The sequence below is a fragment of the Vombatus ursinus genome, unplaced genomic scaffold (genome assembly GCF_900497805.2).
Source record: "Vombatus ursinus unplaced genomic scaffold, bare-nosed wombat genome assembly UNPS02014832.1, whole genome shotgun sequence".
Taxonomy (NCBI): domain Eukaryota; kingdom Metazoa; phylum Chordata; class Mammalia; order Diprotodontia; family Vombatidae; genus Vombatus; species Vombatus ursinus.
The window spans coordinates 61,852,188-61,870,058 of NW_020954610.1; the positions used below are offsets into that span (position 1 = coordinate 61,852,188).

At 45.3% G+C, this 17,871-nt stretch overlaps 2 protein-coding genes across 6 annotated transcripts; one reads left to right on the plus strand and one right to left on the minus strand.

The window, feature by feature from the left end:
• Nucleotides 1-9,641: 9,641 nt before the first annotated feature.
• MSMP (microseminoprotein, prostate associated) lies at nt 9,642-13,068 on the plus strand. Its single transcript, XM_027839517.1, is given in 4 exon segments — nt 9,642-11,821; nt 11,824-12,201; nt 12,453-12,561; nt 12,879-13,068. Coding segments are annotated over 4 exon segments (693 nt in total). The 5' UTR covers nt 9,642-11,796; the 3' UTR covers nt 13,060-13,068.
• RGP1 (RGP1 homolog, RAB6A GEF complex partner 1) lies at nt 12,671-17,865 on the minus strand. 5 transcript variants are annotated; one of them, XM_027839513.1, is made up of 9 exons: nt 17,812-17,865; nt 17,121-17,255; nt 16,390-16,526; nt 15,810-15,893; nt 15,558-15,707; nt 15,003-15,149; nt 14,489-14,616; nt 14,028-14,217; nt 12,671-13,516 (listed from the first exon to the last, which is right to left on the minus strand). In XM_027839513.1, exons 2-9 carry the CDS (start codon nt 17,234-17,236, stop codon nt 13,293-13,295), a joined length of 1,176 nt encoding a protein of 391 aa, XP_027695314.1. In that variant the 5' UTR covers nt 17,237-17,255; nt 17,812-17,865; the 3' UTR covers nt 12,671-13,292. The 5 variants fall into 5 exon arrangements, with proteins under 5 accessions (XP_027695314.1, XP_027695315.1, XP_027695313.1 ...); XM_027839514.1 differs by having other exon boundaries at nt 17,822-17,864; XM_027839512.1 differs by lacking the exon at nt 17,812-17,865 and adding an exon at nt 17,473-17,612.
• Nucleotides 17,866-17,871: the final 6 nt, after the last annotated feature.

Sequence of the window (17,871 nt, forward strand, 5' to 3'; positions counted from 1 at the left end):
GAATTAAATGTAAACTGGTCAGAATGTTCTTGTTTTTTGCCAAAAGCTGTTGTAAGATTTAGTGAGCAAAAAGCAATAATTACAACCTGAGCTTTAAAATACATTATTAACATCAAAATGGAACAAAATCTAAGTGGAAAATAAGCATTTTAGAATTATCACAGGAATTAGTCATCATGGTACTTATTGTCTAAAATAGATTTTGCTGATTTTTTTGAAGCAGAGAGCTAATAGTCCATGTGTCAGTGTTAATAGAGAATAACATTATTCAAGATTATTCAAGTTATACAAAATTAAATTTTTCTTTTTGAGGGACCGGGTCTGGACCTATGGACCTGTGATTTCAACAGAAGATCAGCAATTATTGTTCTACACTTTACAGTCTTATACATTACCAAAGACACTGAGAGGGGGAATGACTTGTCCAAGTCACACAGCAGGAAGGACTTGAACTCAACACATCCTAACTCCAAGGCTAGTCTTCTATCTGCTATACAACACTCTTAAAGCAGCAATTTTTCATTTTATTTTACCCCCATTATTTTCCTTAAAACTCTAGACATTTTATTCCCCAAAACAAATGTTCACGCTTATTTTGTCTGGTTCTGCAAAGTAATCAATTCCCTTAGTAGTTTAATTAAGATGGCAATAAATTCACAAATTAACTTAGGTAGTATTCGTATTTTTATTATTGGCATAGCCCAACCAAGAACAATGAATCACTCTAAGTCTTACTTTACGTAATTCTGGAGTGTCTATTGGTATGTTAAGTCCCATACGTATTTATGCATTTCACATTTTTAAATAAAATTTCTATTTTACCTACTGATCCTCATAAGTAATATATAGAAAATTAGGTTTATTCTATATCTTGATGCTTCATCTATTGTTCTGAATGAATTTTTCATTGAATTTTGAGGTTTTTTAAATGTTTTATCAGGGGAAAAAAAGGTCTCAAAATTGCCAAGAAGTCATTGTCACTGCACGATACATGGAAGCCCTGGATGTTTTCCAAAAGCTTTAAAAGAAATTTAAAATGGAATTATTTTATAATTAGTGGCAATACTCTGAATTACTTCCAAGAAACTTGTGCCATGTTTCCATATGGAGCACGAAAAAAAAAAAAAAACAACTGTGAAAACTCTTTTGGCTCAGGAATCTACAGATACAAGTTAAGTTAAAAGTGATGATGACAAGAGACTAGTAGAAGGAAACTATAGGAATCCCTTCTAGTTCTAAATCCTATGATAACTTATCACATCAAAAGAAATCAGAAGAATCACAAAATAAATTAAAGGAAGCACACCAGAGAATAAGAAAATAAAAAGTGCTAAGGTCCTATTCAGATAGTTTAAAATGAGATACCAAGAACATACACAAGAGTTAAATCAGTAAGAGAAAATAATATTAAATCAAAGAAAATTTTTTTATAAAGGAAAGCAGTGCCAGTTAGTCCCTATGTTTGTTGGTCCAATTAGCTGGAAAGCATTTTTTTTGTTTTCAATTAATTCTTAAAACAGAATACAATTGACTTTTAATATTTAACAAAGTCATGTTTATAATTTGTCAAATGTACAACATATGGGCAATTAGGCAGTAGAGTGGATAGAGTGCCAGGTCTGGAGTTAGGAAAACTTATCTTCCTGAGTTCAAATCTGGCCTCAGACACTTACTAACTGTGTGACCCTGGGCAAGTCATTTCATCCTGCTTACCTCAGTTTGCTTATCTGTAAAATGAGTTAGAGAACAAAATGGCAAACCACTCCAGTATCTCTGCCAAGAAAACCCCAAATGTGCTCCAAAGAGTCAGACACTAGTTAACAACAACAACAAATATACAATATGCAAATCAAGTTAAATCAAAACTACTAAATTAACAGATTCACTGGAATATAGATATATGCCTAACCAACTCATTCAAAAACGACAATTCAACAACACTTACTGAATATCTACTATGTATCAAGCACTAGGGATACAAAAACAAAAATGAAAAAAAGTCATTGAAAACAATAGTTGACAAGCAGGGCTAACTTATCTCTAAACAATAACTATGTATCATTATGATACTGGTTTGCTCAAAGACCTACAATGGCTACTCACTGTAAAAGAGATCATGTCATAATTTCTTATCTTGATAATGAAAGCTTTCCCTAACTCAACACTACCTCTGTTAATCCAAACTTATTTAGTCGTTTAAGTGGCGTCTGACTCTTTATGACCTCATTTAGGGTTTTCTTGGCAGAGATATAGGAATGATTTACCATTTCCTTCTCCGGCTCATTTTACAGATGAGGAAACTGAGACAAACAGAGTTAAGTGACTTATCCAGAGTCACACAGCTAGGAAATGTCTAAGGCCAAATTTGAACTCTGATCTTCCTGACTCCAGGTCTCTATCCACTGCACCACCTAGCTGCCCCCAACCCAAGCTTAACAACTATTATTCCTCAATACATAACCCCTTCCAAATTAGTCAGTCACCACAATAGCCTCTTTATAGGCTTGCCACCCTACACGTTGATAAGAGTGGCTCCTTCCACCTGAAATGCCCAACCCCAACAGTATCTAAATTCAATCCATCCTTCAAGGCCCAGCTCAGCTCCCATATCACCTATACTGCCATAATCATATACTCCAGCCCACCTTTATATCTTTGAGAGCCTTGAAATCATAAAACATTTCTTATCATATCTATTATCTCATATAGATGCAAGCAGTCCCAAACTGACAAATGGGTTATACCAAATAAGTGAATTAAAAATAGCTGTTTATGGCAAGAGAAAGAAAGAGAAATTCCATTTAAAATGAATATAAACAATATAAAATACTTAGGAGTCTATCTGCCCAGACAAACCCAGGAACTATAGGAACACAATTATAAAACACTTTTCACACAGATAAAGTCAGATCTAAACAACTGGGAAAATATCAATTGCTCAGGGGTAGGCCAAGCCAATATAATAAAAATGACAATTCTACCTAAATTAATTTATTTATTCAGTGCCATACCAAACTACCAAAAAGTTATTTTTACAGAGCTACAAAAACAATAACAAAATTCATATGAAGAACAAAAAGTCAAGAATATCAAGGAAATCAATGAAAAAAAATATAAAGGAAGATGGCTTAGCTGTACCAGATCTCAAAGTGTATTATGAAGTGGCCATCACCAAAACAATCTAGTAGTGGCTAAGAAATAGAGTGATGGATCAGTGGGATAGATTAGGTACACAAGACACAGCAGCAAAGGACCATAGTAACCTAGTGTTTGATAAACCCAGAGCCCCAGTTTTGGGGACAAGAACTCACTATTTGACAAAAAATGCTGGGAAAACTGGAAAACATGTATGTTTTCATGTCCAGTATGACAGAAACTAGGTATAGACCAACATCTTACATCATGTACCAAGATAAAGTCAAAATGGGTACATGTTTTATACATAAATGGTCACATCATAATAAGCAAATTAGAAGAGCATGGAATAGTTTACCTGTCAAATCTATGCAGAAAGGAAGAATGTAAAACAAGAGACAGAGATCTAAAATGGGATCTAAAACAGATCATTTTGATTATATTAAATTTAAAACTAGTGCAATCAAGATTAGAAGGAAAGCAGAAAGGTGGGGGAAATCTTTACAAGTATCTCTGATAAAGGCCTCATTTCTCAAAAATAGAGAGAACTGAGTCAAATTTACAAGTCAAATTTATAAAAACACAAGTTATTCCCTAAATGATAAATAATCAAAGGATATGAAGAGGTAGTTTTCAGAGAAAGAAATAAATGCTAGCTATAGTCATATAAAAATGATCTCAATCACTATTAGAGAAATGCACATTAAAACAACTCTGAGGTACCACCTCACACCCATCAGAAAATATGACAGAAAAGGAACATGACAAATGTTGGAGGGGATGTGGGGAAATTGCGACACTGATGTGCTGTTGGTTTTGTGAATTGATCCAACCATTCTGGAGAACAACTTGGAACTATGCCCAAAGGACTATAAAAGTACATACCCTTTGATCCAGCAGTACCACTATGAGGTCTATATCCCAAAGAGATCATTAAAAAGGAAAAACGACCTATTTGTACAAAAATATCTATAGCAGCTCTGTGGTAGCAAGGTAATGGAAACTAAGGGCTGAACAAGTTGTGGTATATGATTGTAATGGAATACTGCTGTGCTATAAGAAATGACAAACAATGATTTCAGAAAAACCTGGAAGAACTTACATGAACTGATTTGCAAAGTGAAGTAAGCAGAACCAGAACACTGTATACAGTAACAGCAATATCGAATGATCAACTATGATTGACTTAGTTATTCTCTGCAATGCAATGATCCAAGACAATTCCAAAGGAGTCATGATGAAAAATGCTATCTACCTCCAGAGAGCTTCACTGTGGGATGCTAAAAACACATTTCGGGGGGGGGGGAGCCAAGATGGCGGAGGGAAAGCAGTGACTGTCTTGAGCTCTCTCCCAAAGCCCTCTAAATACCTAAAAAAATGGCTCTAAACAAATTCGAAAGCAGCAGAACCCACAAAAAGACAGACTGAAACAAATTTCTAGCCCAAGACAGCCTGGATGGTTGATCAGAAAGGTATATCGCGCCGGGCAGGGAGAGGAGCACAGTTCGGTGAGGGTGCGCAGGCTGCAGAGAACCTGAAGCAGGCCTCAAAGGACTGAATCTCGGGCAGCTGAGGCAGTTTCCAGACTTCTCAACCCCTGAATGCGAAATACAACTTAGAAGGTCAGTGGGAAAAGTCTGTGACTGCGGTGAGAGAGAAGCCAGGTCTCAGCGGCAAGTCTCGAGCGCGGCCCAGGGCTGCCGCTTTTTCCTGAGCTTCCAGCCCACAGACTGAGGGGGAATTGAGTGGCTGATCAGAGGGGGATTGCAAGAATCTCTTTGCCAGTGCTGAGGCAGGAATCTCTTGCTTTACCTGTGCTTGGATCTGGGTCACAGTTCTGAGGGGCAGTCCTGGGGCAAGGAGGAGCGCTGGAGTGGTGGAGCTTGTTGTGGCTGTGGAGATGAAACACCTCGACCCTTATCATACCACCTTGGAAGAACTGAAAATTTACAGGTCCCTAGAAGTACCTCTGAAAATAGCTGTACAAACCTCCGAAGCTTGGGACAGTACACTCTTCACATTGGAAGCAGACTTTTACCTTAACAAAGAGTTTAAAACTCAAGTAATTGGCCAGGATCACGAGTAAGCAGTGCAAAAAGAGTCAGACTATATTATCTTATTTTGGTGACAAAGAAGATCAAAACATACAACCAGAAGAAGACAACAAAGCCAAAGCTCCTACATCCAAAGCCTCCAAGAAAAATATGAATCAGTCCCAGGCCTTGGAAGAGGTCAAAAGGGATTTTGAGATGCAAGTAAGAAAAGTAGAGGAAAAACTGAGAGTGATGCAAGAAAATCATGAAAAACAAGTCAACAGCTTGCTAAAGGAGACCCAAAAAAATACTGAAGAAAATAACACCTTAAAAAATAGCCTAACCCAAATGGCAAAAGAGGTCCAAAAAGCCAATGAGGAGAAGAATGCCCTAAACAGCAAAATTGGCAAAATGGAAAAGGAAGTCCAAAAGATTACTGAAGAAAATACTTCCTTAAAAATTAGAATAGAGCAATTGGAAGCTAGGGACTTTATGAGAAATCAAGACACTGCAAAACAAATCCAAAAGAATGAAAAATTAGAAAACAATGTGAAATATCTCATTGGAAAAACAACTGACCTGGAAAATAGATCCAGGAGAGAGAATTTAAAAATTATTGGACTATCTGAAAGCCATGATCAAAAAAAGAGCCTAGACATCATCTTTCAAGAACTTATCAAGGAAAACTGTCCTGATATTTTAGAACCAGAGGGCAAAATAGAAACTGAAAGAATCCACCAATCCCCTCCTGAAAGAGATCCCCAAAGGAAAACTCCTAGGAATATTGTAGCCAAATTCCAGAGTTCCCAGGTCAAGAAGAAAATATTACAAGCAGCCAGAAAGAAACAATCCAAGTATTGTGGAAACACAATCAGGATAACACAAGATTTAGCTGCTTCTACATTAAGGTACTGCAGGGCATGGAATATAATATTCTGGAGAGCAAAGGAGAGGATTACAACCAAGAATCACCTACCCAGCAAAACTTAATATAATCCTGCAGGGCTAAAAATGGTCATTCAGTGAAATAGAGGACTTTCAGGCATTCTTGATGAAAAGACCAGAGTTGAATAGAAAATTTGATTTTCAAATACAAGACTCGAGTGGACCATGAAGAGGTAAACAGGAAAGAGAAAATCAGAAGAGACTTATTAAGGTTGAACTTTTTACATTCCTGCATGGAAAGATGATATTTGTAACTCATGAGACCTTTGTCAGTATTGGGGTAGTTGGAGGGGAAAAAATTATATGTACGTATATATAGATATAGATAGATAGATAGAGGGCACAGGGTGAGTTGAAAATGAAGGGGTCATATCTGGAGAATAAAATTAAGGGGTGAGAGAGGAATATACTAGGAGAAGGAGAAAGGGAGAGGTAGAAGGGGGTAAATTACCCCACAAAAAAAAAAAACGAGAAAAGAAAAGGCTCTTACAGTGGAGGGGAAATGGGGAAGGTGAGAGGGAATGAGTGAATCTTATTCTCATAAGATTTGACTTAAGGAGGGAATAACATACACACTCAATTGGGTGTGGAAATCTGTCTTACCCTATAGGAAAACAGGGGGGGACGGGGACAAGAGAGTAGGGGAATGATAGAGAGGAGGGCAGATTGGGAAAGGGAGTAATCAGAACCAAACACTTCTTAGGAGGGACAGGGTCAAAAGAAAGAATAGAATAAATGGGGGGGGGCGGGATAGGATTAAGGGATATAGAGTTAGTTTTTCACAACATGTCTACTATGGAAGTGTTTTGCATAACTGCATATATATAACCTATATTTAGTTGCTTGCCTTATCAGTGAGGGTGGGTGGAGAGGGAGGAAGGGAGAAAATTTGGAACCCAAAGTTTTAAAAACACGTTTAAAAAAAATGTTTTCACATGCAACTGGGAAATAAGAAATACAGGAAATGGGGTACAGAAATCCATCCTGCCCTACAGGAAAATTGAAGGGGAAGGGGATAAGAGAAGACGGGGAGAGATAGAAGGGAAGGCAGACTAGGAGAAGGGGTATTTAGAATGCATGCCATCTTGGGATGGGGGGAGGGGCAAGATGGGGTGAAATTTTGGAACTCAAAATCTTGTGGAAGTAAATGTTGAAAACAAAAAAAAAAAAATAAAAATTACCATAAAAAAGAAAAATAAAAAATAAATAAAAACACATTTCCCCTTCTCTTGGGATTGGTACTGCCTTCTCTCCCCAGATTCACACCTTCAGTGGTAGTCTAGGACAGGATTTCCAGAAGGAAGAAGAGTCAGGCCAGGTTTCTGAGGAATATGGCCTAGAGCTGGTGTAAATCCTCAGAAATACTTCTTGATCTGAGCCAGGAACTGTTACAACCTTTTCTTTTTTTCTAAGAGCCCCAAAGAGAAAACATCTGGCCTGCTTCCAACCAGAATTTCTCAGCTCAGTCAATAAGCATTTATTAATCACCTATTAAGTGTCAAGCACTGTGCTAGGGACGTTGTTGTTCAGTCCAGTCCATAACTCTTCATATTCCCATGGACCATAATGCCAATACTACCCATGGGGTTTTTCTTGGCAAGGACACTGAAATGGTTTGCCATTTCCTTCTCCAGTGGATTAAGGCAAAGAGGTTAAGTGACTTGCCCAGAGTCACATAGTTAATAAGTGTACGAAGCCGAATTTGAATTCAGGTCTTTCTGACTGTAAGCCCATATCACTGAGCCACCTGTTGCCTGAGCTAGAAATAAAAAGCAGCAAAAGGCAATCCGTGCTCTTAAGTTCTCAAAGATCTCCTGGAAAAAAAAAAGTCCCCTAGAAGGCACCACACAGCTTTTCCATTACCTATTCCCAAGCAAATATACCACCTTCCTGAGGTATTTTAATAGGTTTTTGCTTTAGTGTTTGCAAAAAGGAAAACTGGGGAGGAGAGATCTTTGCATTCCACAAAGAAAAAAAAAAAACTAAATAACCAGAGCTTGCCACCCACGACCCTACACTGAACCTTGGATTTGAAATGAAACACAAGATGGAGAGACTGGAGGAAGATGCTCAAGTAGAGGTAGCTGAGAAGGCTGGGCATTACTACAGCTCCTTGGCCAGCCATTCCCAAGTGGGCATTCACAAGCATGTAAGGCACATTCACAGACTGGGTATACGCGGGTCAGGGACTACCTATTTATTATCTTGTGGTAGTTATTTAATAAATGCTAGCTGACTGTCAACCCAGTGACATCATAAGCTCCTTGAGGGCAGTGATGGAAGGGGGTGGGGAGGAGAGGTGGTAGGCAATAGAGTTTTAAAAAATTAAAAGGGTACAGGCTAGAAACTAGGACAACGGGTTCTGCCCTAGGGCCATTCACACTAGCTCTGCCGCGTGCCTCGGCTTACTCACCTCTATTACGGAGTAATAGCACCTGCTTACCCCACCCCGCCCAGTCAAAGTGTAGATCTCCAGAGATTTCAAACAAAGCTCTGCTGACTAGCAAGTACTGTGCAAATACAAAAGCCGCCTGTCTGGCACCCCCTTTGGGGTCCCCTCGGTGTCCACAGCCCTCAGCATAAAGAATGCATTTGAAAAACACCTAATTAATTTCTAAAACGGTATGTGTGGAGCACAGAAGTTAATTTTAAATGCACTGGTGGGTCCGCACGGGAATCTTGGGCGCCCCAATCTTCCCGCGGCCTCCCTCGCCAGCCCCGTCTCTACATCCCCGCTCCCTCCGCTGGGCTCCCCGCCTATCTGGCTGACCCGCCGTGCAGCAGGCCGGGGGTCCGGGGGTGACTCACTCAGAGGGCCGGCCGACCTGCCTGCAGGCCGGGGGACCGGAATGTGCTCACTTCCTCAGCAGCCACGCACCTGCCCTGGATTCCTGGAGCACCGCCCGGCCCGGCCCGGCCTCCGGCGGATGTTTTCCTTGTCCCCTCGGGGCCGGCGCGCGCCAACCGCCAGCTCACCCCCACCCCCCAGGACCGAGGACAACCACCGCGTGCGCCAACGGCCAGCTCACAGCCCCAGCTCTCCCTGCCGCACCACGAATACAGGCGCGCGCGCCAACACCCCGCCGCCGAGTCCAGGCCCGTAGCGCACGCCCACAGTCCCTACCCCGACCAACGCTTTTCGGGTACACAGTGCAGTTCTCGTAGCCATCGTTCCGCCACCCCCCCAACTATATTCACCAAAGATACCACACTGCCCCTCCCTCGCTATGCACATGCATAGCCAGCCCCAAACTCTACCTCCCCATCCCAAGCTACAACCTGGAACACAACACACCCGCAAGGCCTGTTAGAAGACCCCCATCACCACGACTCCAATTAGGGTCGACTGCCAAACCTCCCTTAGAATGCAGATGCCCAAGCCTGTGGCAATAACAACCACCTACAATCCCTGCTCCCGCCCCCCACATACCAACAAAACAGTCGATCCCACCCCACCTGGAGCCAAGGTCTATCAGTTAACGTCTGCTTCAATAGGCCAGCAAAAACCCAGACCTCCAGGTACCTCCTAAACAAATCTCTACTCCAAGGCTCTCCCTACTTCCCCACAGATTGCAAGTCACCAGCTTCGGGGTGGGTGGGGGGTGGGCAACTAGCCAGTCTCCAAGCTCCACAGACCTCAAAGACTACCAGTCCCAGGTAGTGGTCGACGAGATTGCTGGTGCCCATAGGCTAGATTCACTCACTGCATTCGAGACAAACTGCCACAAGAAGACCCTTGCAGGTTGGTACCCAGGATCTACTCGACCCAATTCAGGAGGTGATTTTTTTTTACTTTCGTCGGTACTTATTCAGGGACGGGTAAGGACCCAAATGCAGGGAACCCTCTTTCCTGGAGATCACTGGGAATGTGGGGAGAGGCTGCAGAAAAAGAGACTTTCTAATCAGAAGTTTGGTAGAGGTGCAAGGGTTCCTTAAAATTCACTCCCAAAATTCAGTAAGTAGGGACAAGGACTTAGGACAAAGAGAGCCAGAGGATTTGTTGGAGGGGAACAGGAGAGAAGGGGCAATTGGATATTTATGGAAGTTTTAACCACGTTTTTAGAGATCAGAGATGAGTGAAGTGCCCTCCAATTTTGGCAGTGGCATTTGAAAAGAATGGATGCCACATGGGGGTGGGGGAACAGGAATTTAGGAGTCAATGAGACACTTGCCCCAGGACTACTCAGAAGAAAAAAGTGAATCAAAAAGAGTTCAAATCAGAATCCAGAGAAAAGGAGCAGAGAAAAGTGCTCCTCACTCAGCCTTGAAGTTTGGGGTTGGAAGCAGAAAGGCTACTTACATAGAGTAGGGAGATATTCTGTCTACACCAACCTTTCCTTTAAGAGTCAAGAGGGAAATAGAGACCAGAGCCAACCAGCTCCAGAATATAAATTTAATGGTAGTGGAAGGATCATGTCAATGCTGGGACCTTACAGAACCACCTGCCCTCCTCCCACCATCTTTTAAGGGAACCGAGGTCCAGAGAGTCCTACAATCAGACAGAAACAAAGCTGGGATTCAAAGTCAGATCTTCTGCCTCCAAATTCAGTGCTCTTTCCCTTACACAATAGTGCCTCAGCTACCCACCTTAAGGAATCCTGTGATGGCACACAGATGAAGAATGGGACAGATAGAGTAGGGACATGAGATAGAGGGAACAAGTAATATGAAGCACAGGAGGGCAGAGCCTGTCAAAAGACAGCTTCACCCAGGGAAATGAAAAGGGGAGCAGTAGCACCTTCTGTACTAATGGTAGGAACAATATATCTCCCATATAAGCAGTGCTCATTACATATGGTCTAACATACAAGGCTTTTGGTGACTAGTCTCTTGTACCTTGAGCAGGCAGCTTCTGAGAGGTTTAATAAGGCACATTCAAAACACCAGGACAAAGGACATCTCTAGGCTTTGCTTCTCTTCTTCCCAAGACCTTCCATTTCTAGCCCAGCCTAGAAGGTATGAAGAGGACCTGTTCTGTCCATGCTCAACCAAGTACATTTGTCCATATTAGCTTAGTGCAATTCCCACCGGGAAGCTTGGAAGGGAGGCTAGCTTATGTGGATGGGGAGTGGCATCTTCGGAACATCTGGATAGGAGAAACCCATCTCTAGGATGTTAGAGATATTCCCTACCTCAGAGGGAAAACCTCAAACTCATCTCAGGACAACTGTGTATGAAGATTCCACCTGTGAAGGGAAAGTCTCTAACTCTAACAGATTTAGGGGAGGGGGAGCCTCATAAAGGGGGAAAGGGAAGAGAGAGGGCTCTGTAAAAAGGTCCACAACTCCACCTGAGGGTGGTAGCCTCATCTCTGGAGTACTCTCAGATGTGGGGGGAACTCTCTTCACTCCAGGTGGTAACAGCAATGTTAGTTCCCTTTCCTGGAGCCTCTGGCCGTCACGCCCCACTGCAGCTCCTTGGTTTGGCTTCTACACAGAACTAACCGTCCCCAGGAAATGCCTCCCTCCGGTCCAGGCAGGAATCCCAATACCCTACACCCTCCCACTTTGGGGGAAGGAGGGAAAAGGAAAGAGGAAAAAATGCTCTCTCCTCTCTAGGTCAGGGAAAAGATCTGGGGACCACCTAGCAGTCTACCACCCCTCCCACTTCTCTTTACTGGGGAAGTGCCCAGTCCAGTGCCCCATGTCCACCAACCCCCACCCCTCCCAAGCTGTGCTGGGACATGAATCAGCTCTCACAGCTTGTTAAAGCTGGACCTCTTGTTTTCATGCCCTCACCCCAGGAAACACCAAGTTACAGCTTTTCCAGCTCTCCTCAGCAGGGGGCCAGGGTCCTCACTTTATAAACAACCCCATGCCTGCAAGAGCAGAGGGCATAGAATGGTGTGAGACAAGAGCCCAGGGGAGACAGACTAAGAGGGGAGATAGAGAAGTAAAGGAGACAAGACAAGAGGTTCTGAGTGAGAGGAAAGCAGGGTCTGTAAAAGTTAACCCTGCAGGAATGGCACTGAGGCAGTGGGTTGGGAGGAGCAGGGGGACCCCAAGAAGCTGGGGAACCATCTGCTTGGTGATTTCACTCCTCTTGCAACTGCAAGGAGCTCACAGCAAATGCTACTTCCAAGCTCAAGGTAAAAAGGACAGAAGAGGGGAGAGCAGGCAAACAGGAAACTGGGGGCCTGAGGGGAGATGATCCGAGCCCAATCCTTACCACAAGTATATTTCCTTCTTATTTATGGAAGGATGATCCCTTTTCCCTTCTTTCCCACTCCTCTCCTGCCCCCCCCAAAAAAAATTAGTATTGTAATTCTCCTGCCACTCCAGGCCAAAGCTCTCCTCGTAAGGCATGTAATCCCTGCTAACCTTTCTCATTCCTCCTCAGCTCCCTGTCATTATGAGGGGAAATATTTTACCCTGGGTGAATCCTGGCTCCGAAGCGACTGTTTCCACTGCACCTGCCTACACCCCGTTGGTGTGGGCTGCTGCGATACGTAAGTGATTTGGGGTTACTATGATGTGCCTGCCTGGAAATGGGAGAGGGACTGGGAGGAGGGAAATGACTAAAGATGACATAGAATTAATGAGATGTGACAAAAGGGATTAAGGCATGGAGAAAAGGAAGAATGTGTTGTATTGGGATGGGAAGAGGGGGTAAGTACAGAATAGGAGAATGTTCAGGGTGGAAGTCAAGTCCTATTCTTGCTTTAAAACAAGGGCTCCTGGAATACAGTGGTTTAACTAGAGGCAGAGCTGGTGGGAAAAGGCAGCACCTCAGTGTGCACTTTCCTTCCCTATGATGTCCACCTAGGTCCCAGCATCCCATCGACTTCCCAGCTGGGTGTGAGGTACGACGGGAGGAAGGCACCTGCCACATCTCCCTGGTGCAAAAAGCTGAGCCTCACCTGCCCTGCAGGGGAGGCCCCCCCGACCTTGAATGGGGCTCAGCCAACACCCCCGACTCCGGGGCCCCAGGACCACGTCCCAGTTAGGTTCCACTGACCATCCACTTCACTGCCTGCCTGCCCACTGCGGCTGCTGCCACCTCTAGGGAAACCACTAGCAGCTGTGAATTTATTCTAAATAAATAAGTTAATGGACAGCCAAATGCCTGCCATTGAGTCCCTTCTCAGACTCACACAACCCCAGAAAGGGCCATGTAGGAGTCTTGACTTTCATGCTGTGTCCAAACACAGCCGTGCCACAGTGGGTAACAGGAGCCAGATCAGATGGTGACAGTGCTGGCACTGGGGCCTGGAGCAGCGTAGGAGACCAGCGTGGGGCTGGTAGGCAGCACCTTGATGGGGAGGTCCCAGCTGAAGGTGTCCACCGGCACTTGTTCAGGTCCTGTCCAAACCACAGGCTCAGGCTGCTCCATGGAAGGGAGCAGTGCCAAGCCAGGTTCCCGAGATGTCACAAATTCAAAGTGTAGCCGCCACTTCAAGGACACTGGAAGAGAAAAGATGGGGTGAAGGGTCAGAATGAAAGGGAGAAGGCAGCAAGATGAGGGGAAAGACAAAAAAAAAGGGGCAGTAATGAGAAAGAGATAAGAAATATGGGGAAAAGGGAATGGTTATCAGAATTGGACACCTACGGCGGGGGGGGGGGTCATAGATACCTCTACAAATGTTTAGACTAAAGATACTCAGACCAGATCAAGCAGTAGATGGCAAGCAGCTAACAGCCTAAAGTTGTGTGTGGGGCCAGCCAGTATCAGGTGGCTTGGAGTGAGTGTGTTGGGAAGCAGGAGTCAACATTATCACAGACGCAAGAGCATTTGCTAGTGTTTGGGGGTAGGATGAGGTGGTTCAGCAAATCATAGGATCTAAACGGTGGGGGAAGAGGGGAGTTAGTGCATTTGGAATGGTCAGTCGTGCCCACCCACGCACAAAGTGTAGTCTCACCCCACAATAGTTGGGAGCTGCACTGGAGTGAGGCTTATATCAGTGTAGAGCCTCACCAATGGCCGTGCAGAAGCCTGGGGTAGAGCTTAGAGGAATGGGAAGAGAGAAGCTAGTTCTGGTTGTGTGTAGACAGGATTCCTGGTGTCGGGCATGAGTCACATGGGACACTGATGGAGCCCCACTTGCCCCCCGGTGCCGCTGGTACTCAGGCTGGACAGTCTCTTCTGTCTGTAGACTCACTGAAAACTGATGGCAGGGAAAGGCATTCACGAGTGGAAATTAGTGGCCACTGCATGGATAGGATGCCCCAACTTATAGCCTTCTTTACCCATACACAGTCTTTATTTATATCACTCTACTGTAGGTCATCCCCACCACCACCTTGGATATGCTATCTCACCACCCCCAAAAAAGCTTCCTTCATAGATCCCTTCCCAGCTTCCCATCCATATAAACAGGTCAACTCCAAGTTGCAACCCCATCCCCCATTCCCCCCATGGTATTCTTTCCCCCTCACCTGCAAACAGGCCACAGTCCCTTCCCCCAGGTTCAGGGTCCCTATTACATCCTCTCCAAGTCTGTATACGGACTTGAAGATTCCAAAGGTCCCAACTTTCCCTCGACCGTCACTGATATTGTATAGATCTGGGGGTAGGAGGAATGGAGATCTGTGAGCCAGGACTCCCATGCCAGCAAAGGTCCCTTCCTAAGGATCCAGCAGGGATTGGATTAGAATGGCAACAGACTGGGAGGAAGAGGGCTCAAATAGGACAGGTGGTATGGGTGAGGGGCAGGGGGCTGGGGAGGTGGAAGTGGGGAAATTCCTGGGCCCTAGAATGACTTGAGGGCAATCCTCCCCACAAATTGGTCTATGAGTATACACAGAGGAGTGTCTCTGAAAGCAGTTTTTTTCCAAGGAAGTTAACCTTACACAAGCTGAAGCAGAAGGCAGCCCTCCTCACAAATTGATCTATGAGTATACACATGGAGGTACCTCTGTAGGGAGGCTTTGTGGGGAGAAATAGCCTTACACAAACTTCGGCGGGATGTGGCAGCCATGAGGAACTCTCCTGCCAATTCTGCTAGTCGTGAATCCTTTCTACCTACTTCTTCTTCTTCCAGGAATGGGCTGGATGGAGCCACAGCCTCATCCTGGGGAAACAGGGCATCCTGGAAGCCTGGGGAGAAAATTTGGAATAAAGTATGGAATGGAATGGAGTATATTCGAAGAGTTAACAAAGGTTGGGGGTTAAGAAGTACTGGGAGATTGGAAACAGATTAGGGAGACATGGATCTCCAGAACAGAAACAGAAAACAGATGGCAGTGTCAGAAGGATAGAACGAATAGTGAAGCTATAAAGGAACAGAATAGTAAGCAGGTAGTATCTGGAAACGTACAAAGCTCCAAGATGGGAAGAGATCATGGAAACATGAGACTCAACTTATTCCCCAGGGCCCCAATCCTTACCATCCTATAACACCTTTAGTGGAAATGGGAAGCTTCCCTGAAGTCCTCCTCCTTCCATACCCCAAAGACTAATGTCTCCTCTACCATTCCCCTTCTTTCCAATGACCCTGCCACTCACCAGTCAACACAAGCACCCTCAGTGGGACCCTAAGCAAAGTGATGGGGCAATTGACCCGCTGGCAGCCAATGGTCAGCTTGTAGACATACTTGACAGACTGACCCCGAAAAGATGGTGGCCCTTCCACAGGAAGCACTTCACTGTAGGAATCTAGGTAGGAAGAAGTCAGGAATAAGAGAATGTATGCCTAATCCTGTCAGGCCACAGGGAGGCATGTAGAGGGTATTAAAAAGAAGAAACTACCCTACTCACAGGATTTGGACTCTCCAGGGTCTAGTCTCAAGTCACAGAACAGAATCTTTGGAGGAGTAGATAGGATGCATTGACCCCGCTCACCTGGAGAGAGGAGACCAGTAAAACTGGATGAGACTGAAAGATACAAAGTCAGGGACAGAAGAAGCCATGAAAGGAGTGGGGAGGGGATACCAAGTAGTGATGACAGCATCTGTACTTAGGGTGCCATGCAATTCTTAGGCTATCCTTTCCTTTGGCTATGATAGGGGCATGCAATCCAGTAATCTTACTCTCATCCTGTGTAACAAGGATCATCAGCGACCCCTCCCATATTATAGTCACAGTCATACACACAACTGTATGACAGGGCATGTTATCTCACCTCCATATGACTGACAGTTACCACCCCAAATGACAAGGACAAAGAGTCTGACACTAACACTTCCTGCTACTCTTCCCAACCCTGACAGGGACAACACAGCAACACCACCACCAATACTACCCAACCCCCACATAGCAATACCAATGTCCTCAGATAATAAGGATCTAGTCAAGGCAGATTCCATGCCCTGAGTAACAAAAGATACGTGTCCCTAACCTCGGTGTGGCAAGAACACAGTCTGGCTCTCAGGCTGGACATCTGGCTGGCTGGAGTCTGGGGGGGGCAGTGCCACACGGCTCTCACTGGCATGGAACTGGCAATGTATTTGGGCACTGGCCCAGGCCAATGCTTCACTGTTGGTGAAGGGACAAGTATTACAGAAGGCAGGTCCTTGATCCCCACAAACTTTGTGGATGCCCATTCCCCTCCCCTCAGCACCCCTACTCCAGTCCCAAGAAACCCTGATCTCCTGAGTTCTATCCTAAAGTCACATAAACAACTGTTCCTGAAAACCACAGGCCTCAAAGAACTTCCAGAAGGCAAATGTTTAGTGGTCTTAGAAAACAGGGTCATGAGATAGGGGAGTCAGGCATACCACTCCTCACAAAGATTAGGGTGTAACAATCAAGAAGGTCAACCAATCAATCAACAAACGTTTGCTAAGTACCTACATACCAGGAATAGCACAAAGTGCTGGTGCTCAGGATTCAAAGACAAAAATGAAAACTTCCCTACCCTCAAGAGTTTATATTCCATGAAGTGAGAAGCAATATGTATATATATAAATATTTTTGGGATATACACAAAATAAACATCTTAATGAAGAGGGGAGAATGAGAGAAAGAATAGTTATAGAAACTGACCATCCCAAAGACAGGGACAGGGGGTCCCTCCCTCAGCCATATGCCACAGCCCTGCCCTGTGCCTTGCCATTTCACAGTGAGTACCTGGAAGCAGAGGTCGCCGTGGGAGATAAGGGGTTTGTGACAGTCACCACACACTCCAGTGCCTCCCCAGCCAGAAACACGGGGCCCCGACTCAGCTCTGCTACCAACTCAATCATGGTAGCGCTGGGAGCAGCTCTACATAGGAATGGCAGAGATCAAATGTCAGCATTGAACATGGAGGGCAAGGGGCGTGGGGAGGGGTGGTGGAATCAGTTAACAAGCATTTACTTAAGCACCTCCCGTGTGCCAAGAGCTGGGGCTACAAAGAAAGGCAACAACCAGTCCCTGCTCTCAAGGGCTCGGTCTAATGGAGAAGACGACATGCAAACAACTCGGCAGACAATTGACGTACAGGGCGGCCTGGCGGCAGATCTTGGGTCTGGGAAAGAGGCGAGGAGGCTGCCAGCCGAGTCGGGTGGGGAGGTGAGAGGCCAGCACCGGGGGGACCCGGGGAACGTGATGCCGCTGCTCCGAGGCTGAGGCCATCGGGACCGAAGGCACCTGATCGCCCCCCAGGAGACGTTGGCGAAGCAGAGGACGAGCAGGGCGCGGCGGGCCGGCCCCTCCCCGCCCCGGGCGGTCTCGGTCCCCACCCCGGCCCACTCCTGGTCTTCCGCCTCAGCAGCTTCCCCGGATTTACCGCAGCTGGCCCAAGGCCCCGCCCCAATGACCCGTGGCGGCCCCTCCGAACCTTGGGCTACCTGGGCCGGCCCGCGCCTCCACTTCCTCGTCCCTTCGGCTCGGCGTGACG

Bases quoted from the DNA above. Each gene is read 5' to 3' on its own strand.
- RGP1 (XM_027839512.1), bottom strand. From the start codon at position 17,606: ATGGCCTCAGCCTCGGAGCAGCGGCATCACGTTCCCCGGGTCCCCCCG. The intron at 16,527-17,120 runs GTACTCACTGTG...CTTCACCAACAG, and splicing joins ACGGCGACCTCTGCTTCCAG to TGAAGCATTGGCCTGGGCCA. The intron at 14,617-15,002 runs GTAAGGCTATTT...TCCTACCCCCAG, and splicing joins CACATCCCGCCGAAGTTTGT to ATCTATACAATATCAGTGAC.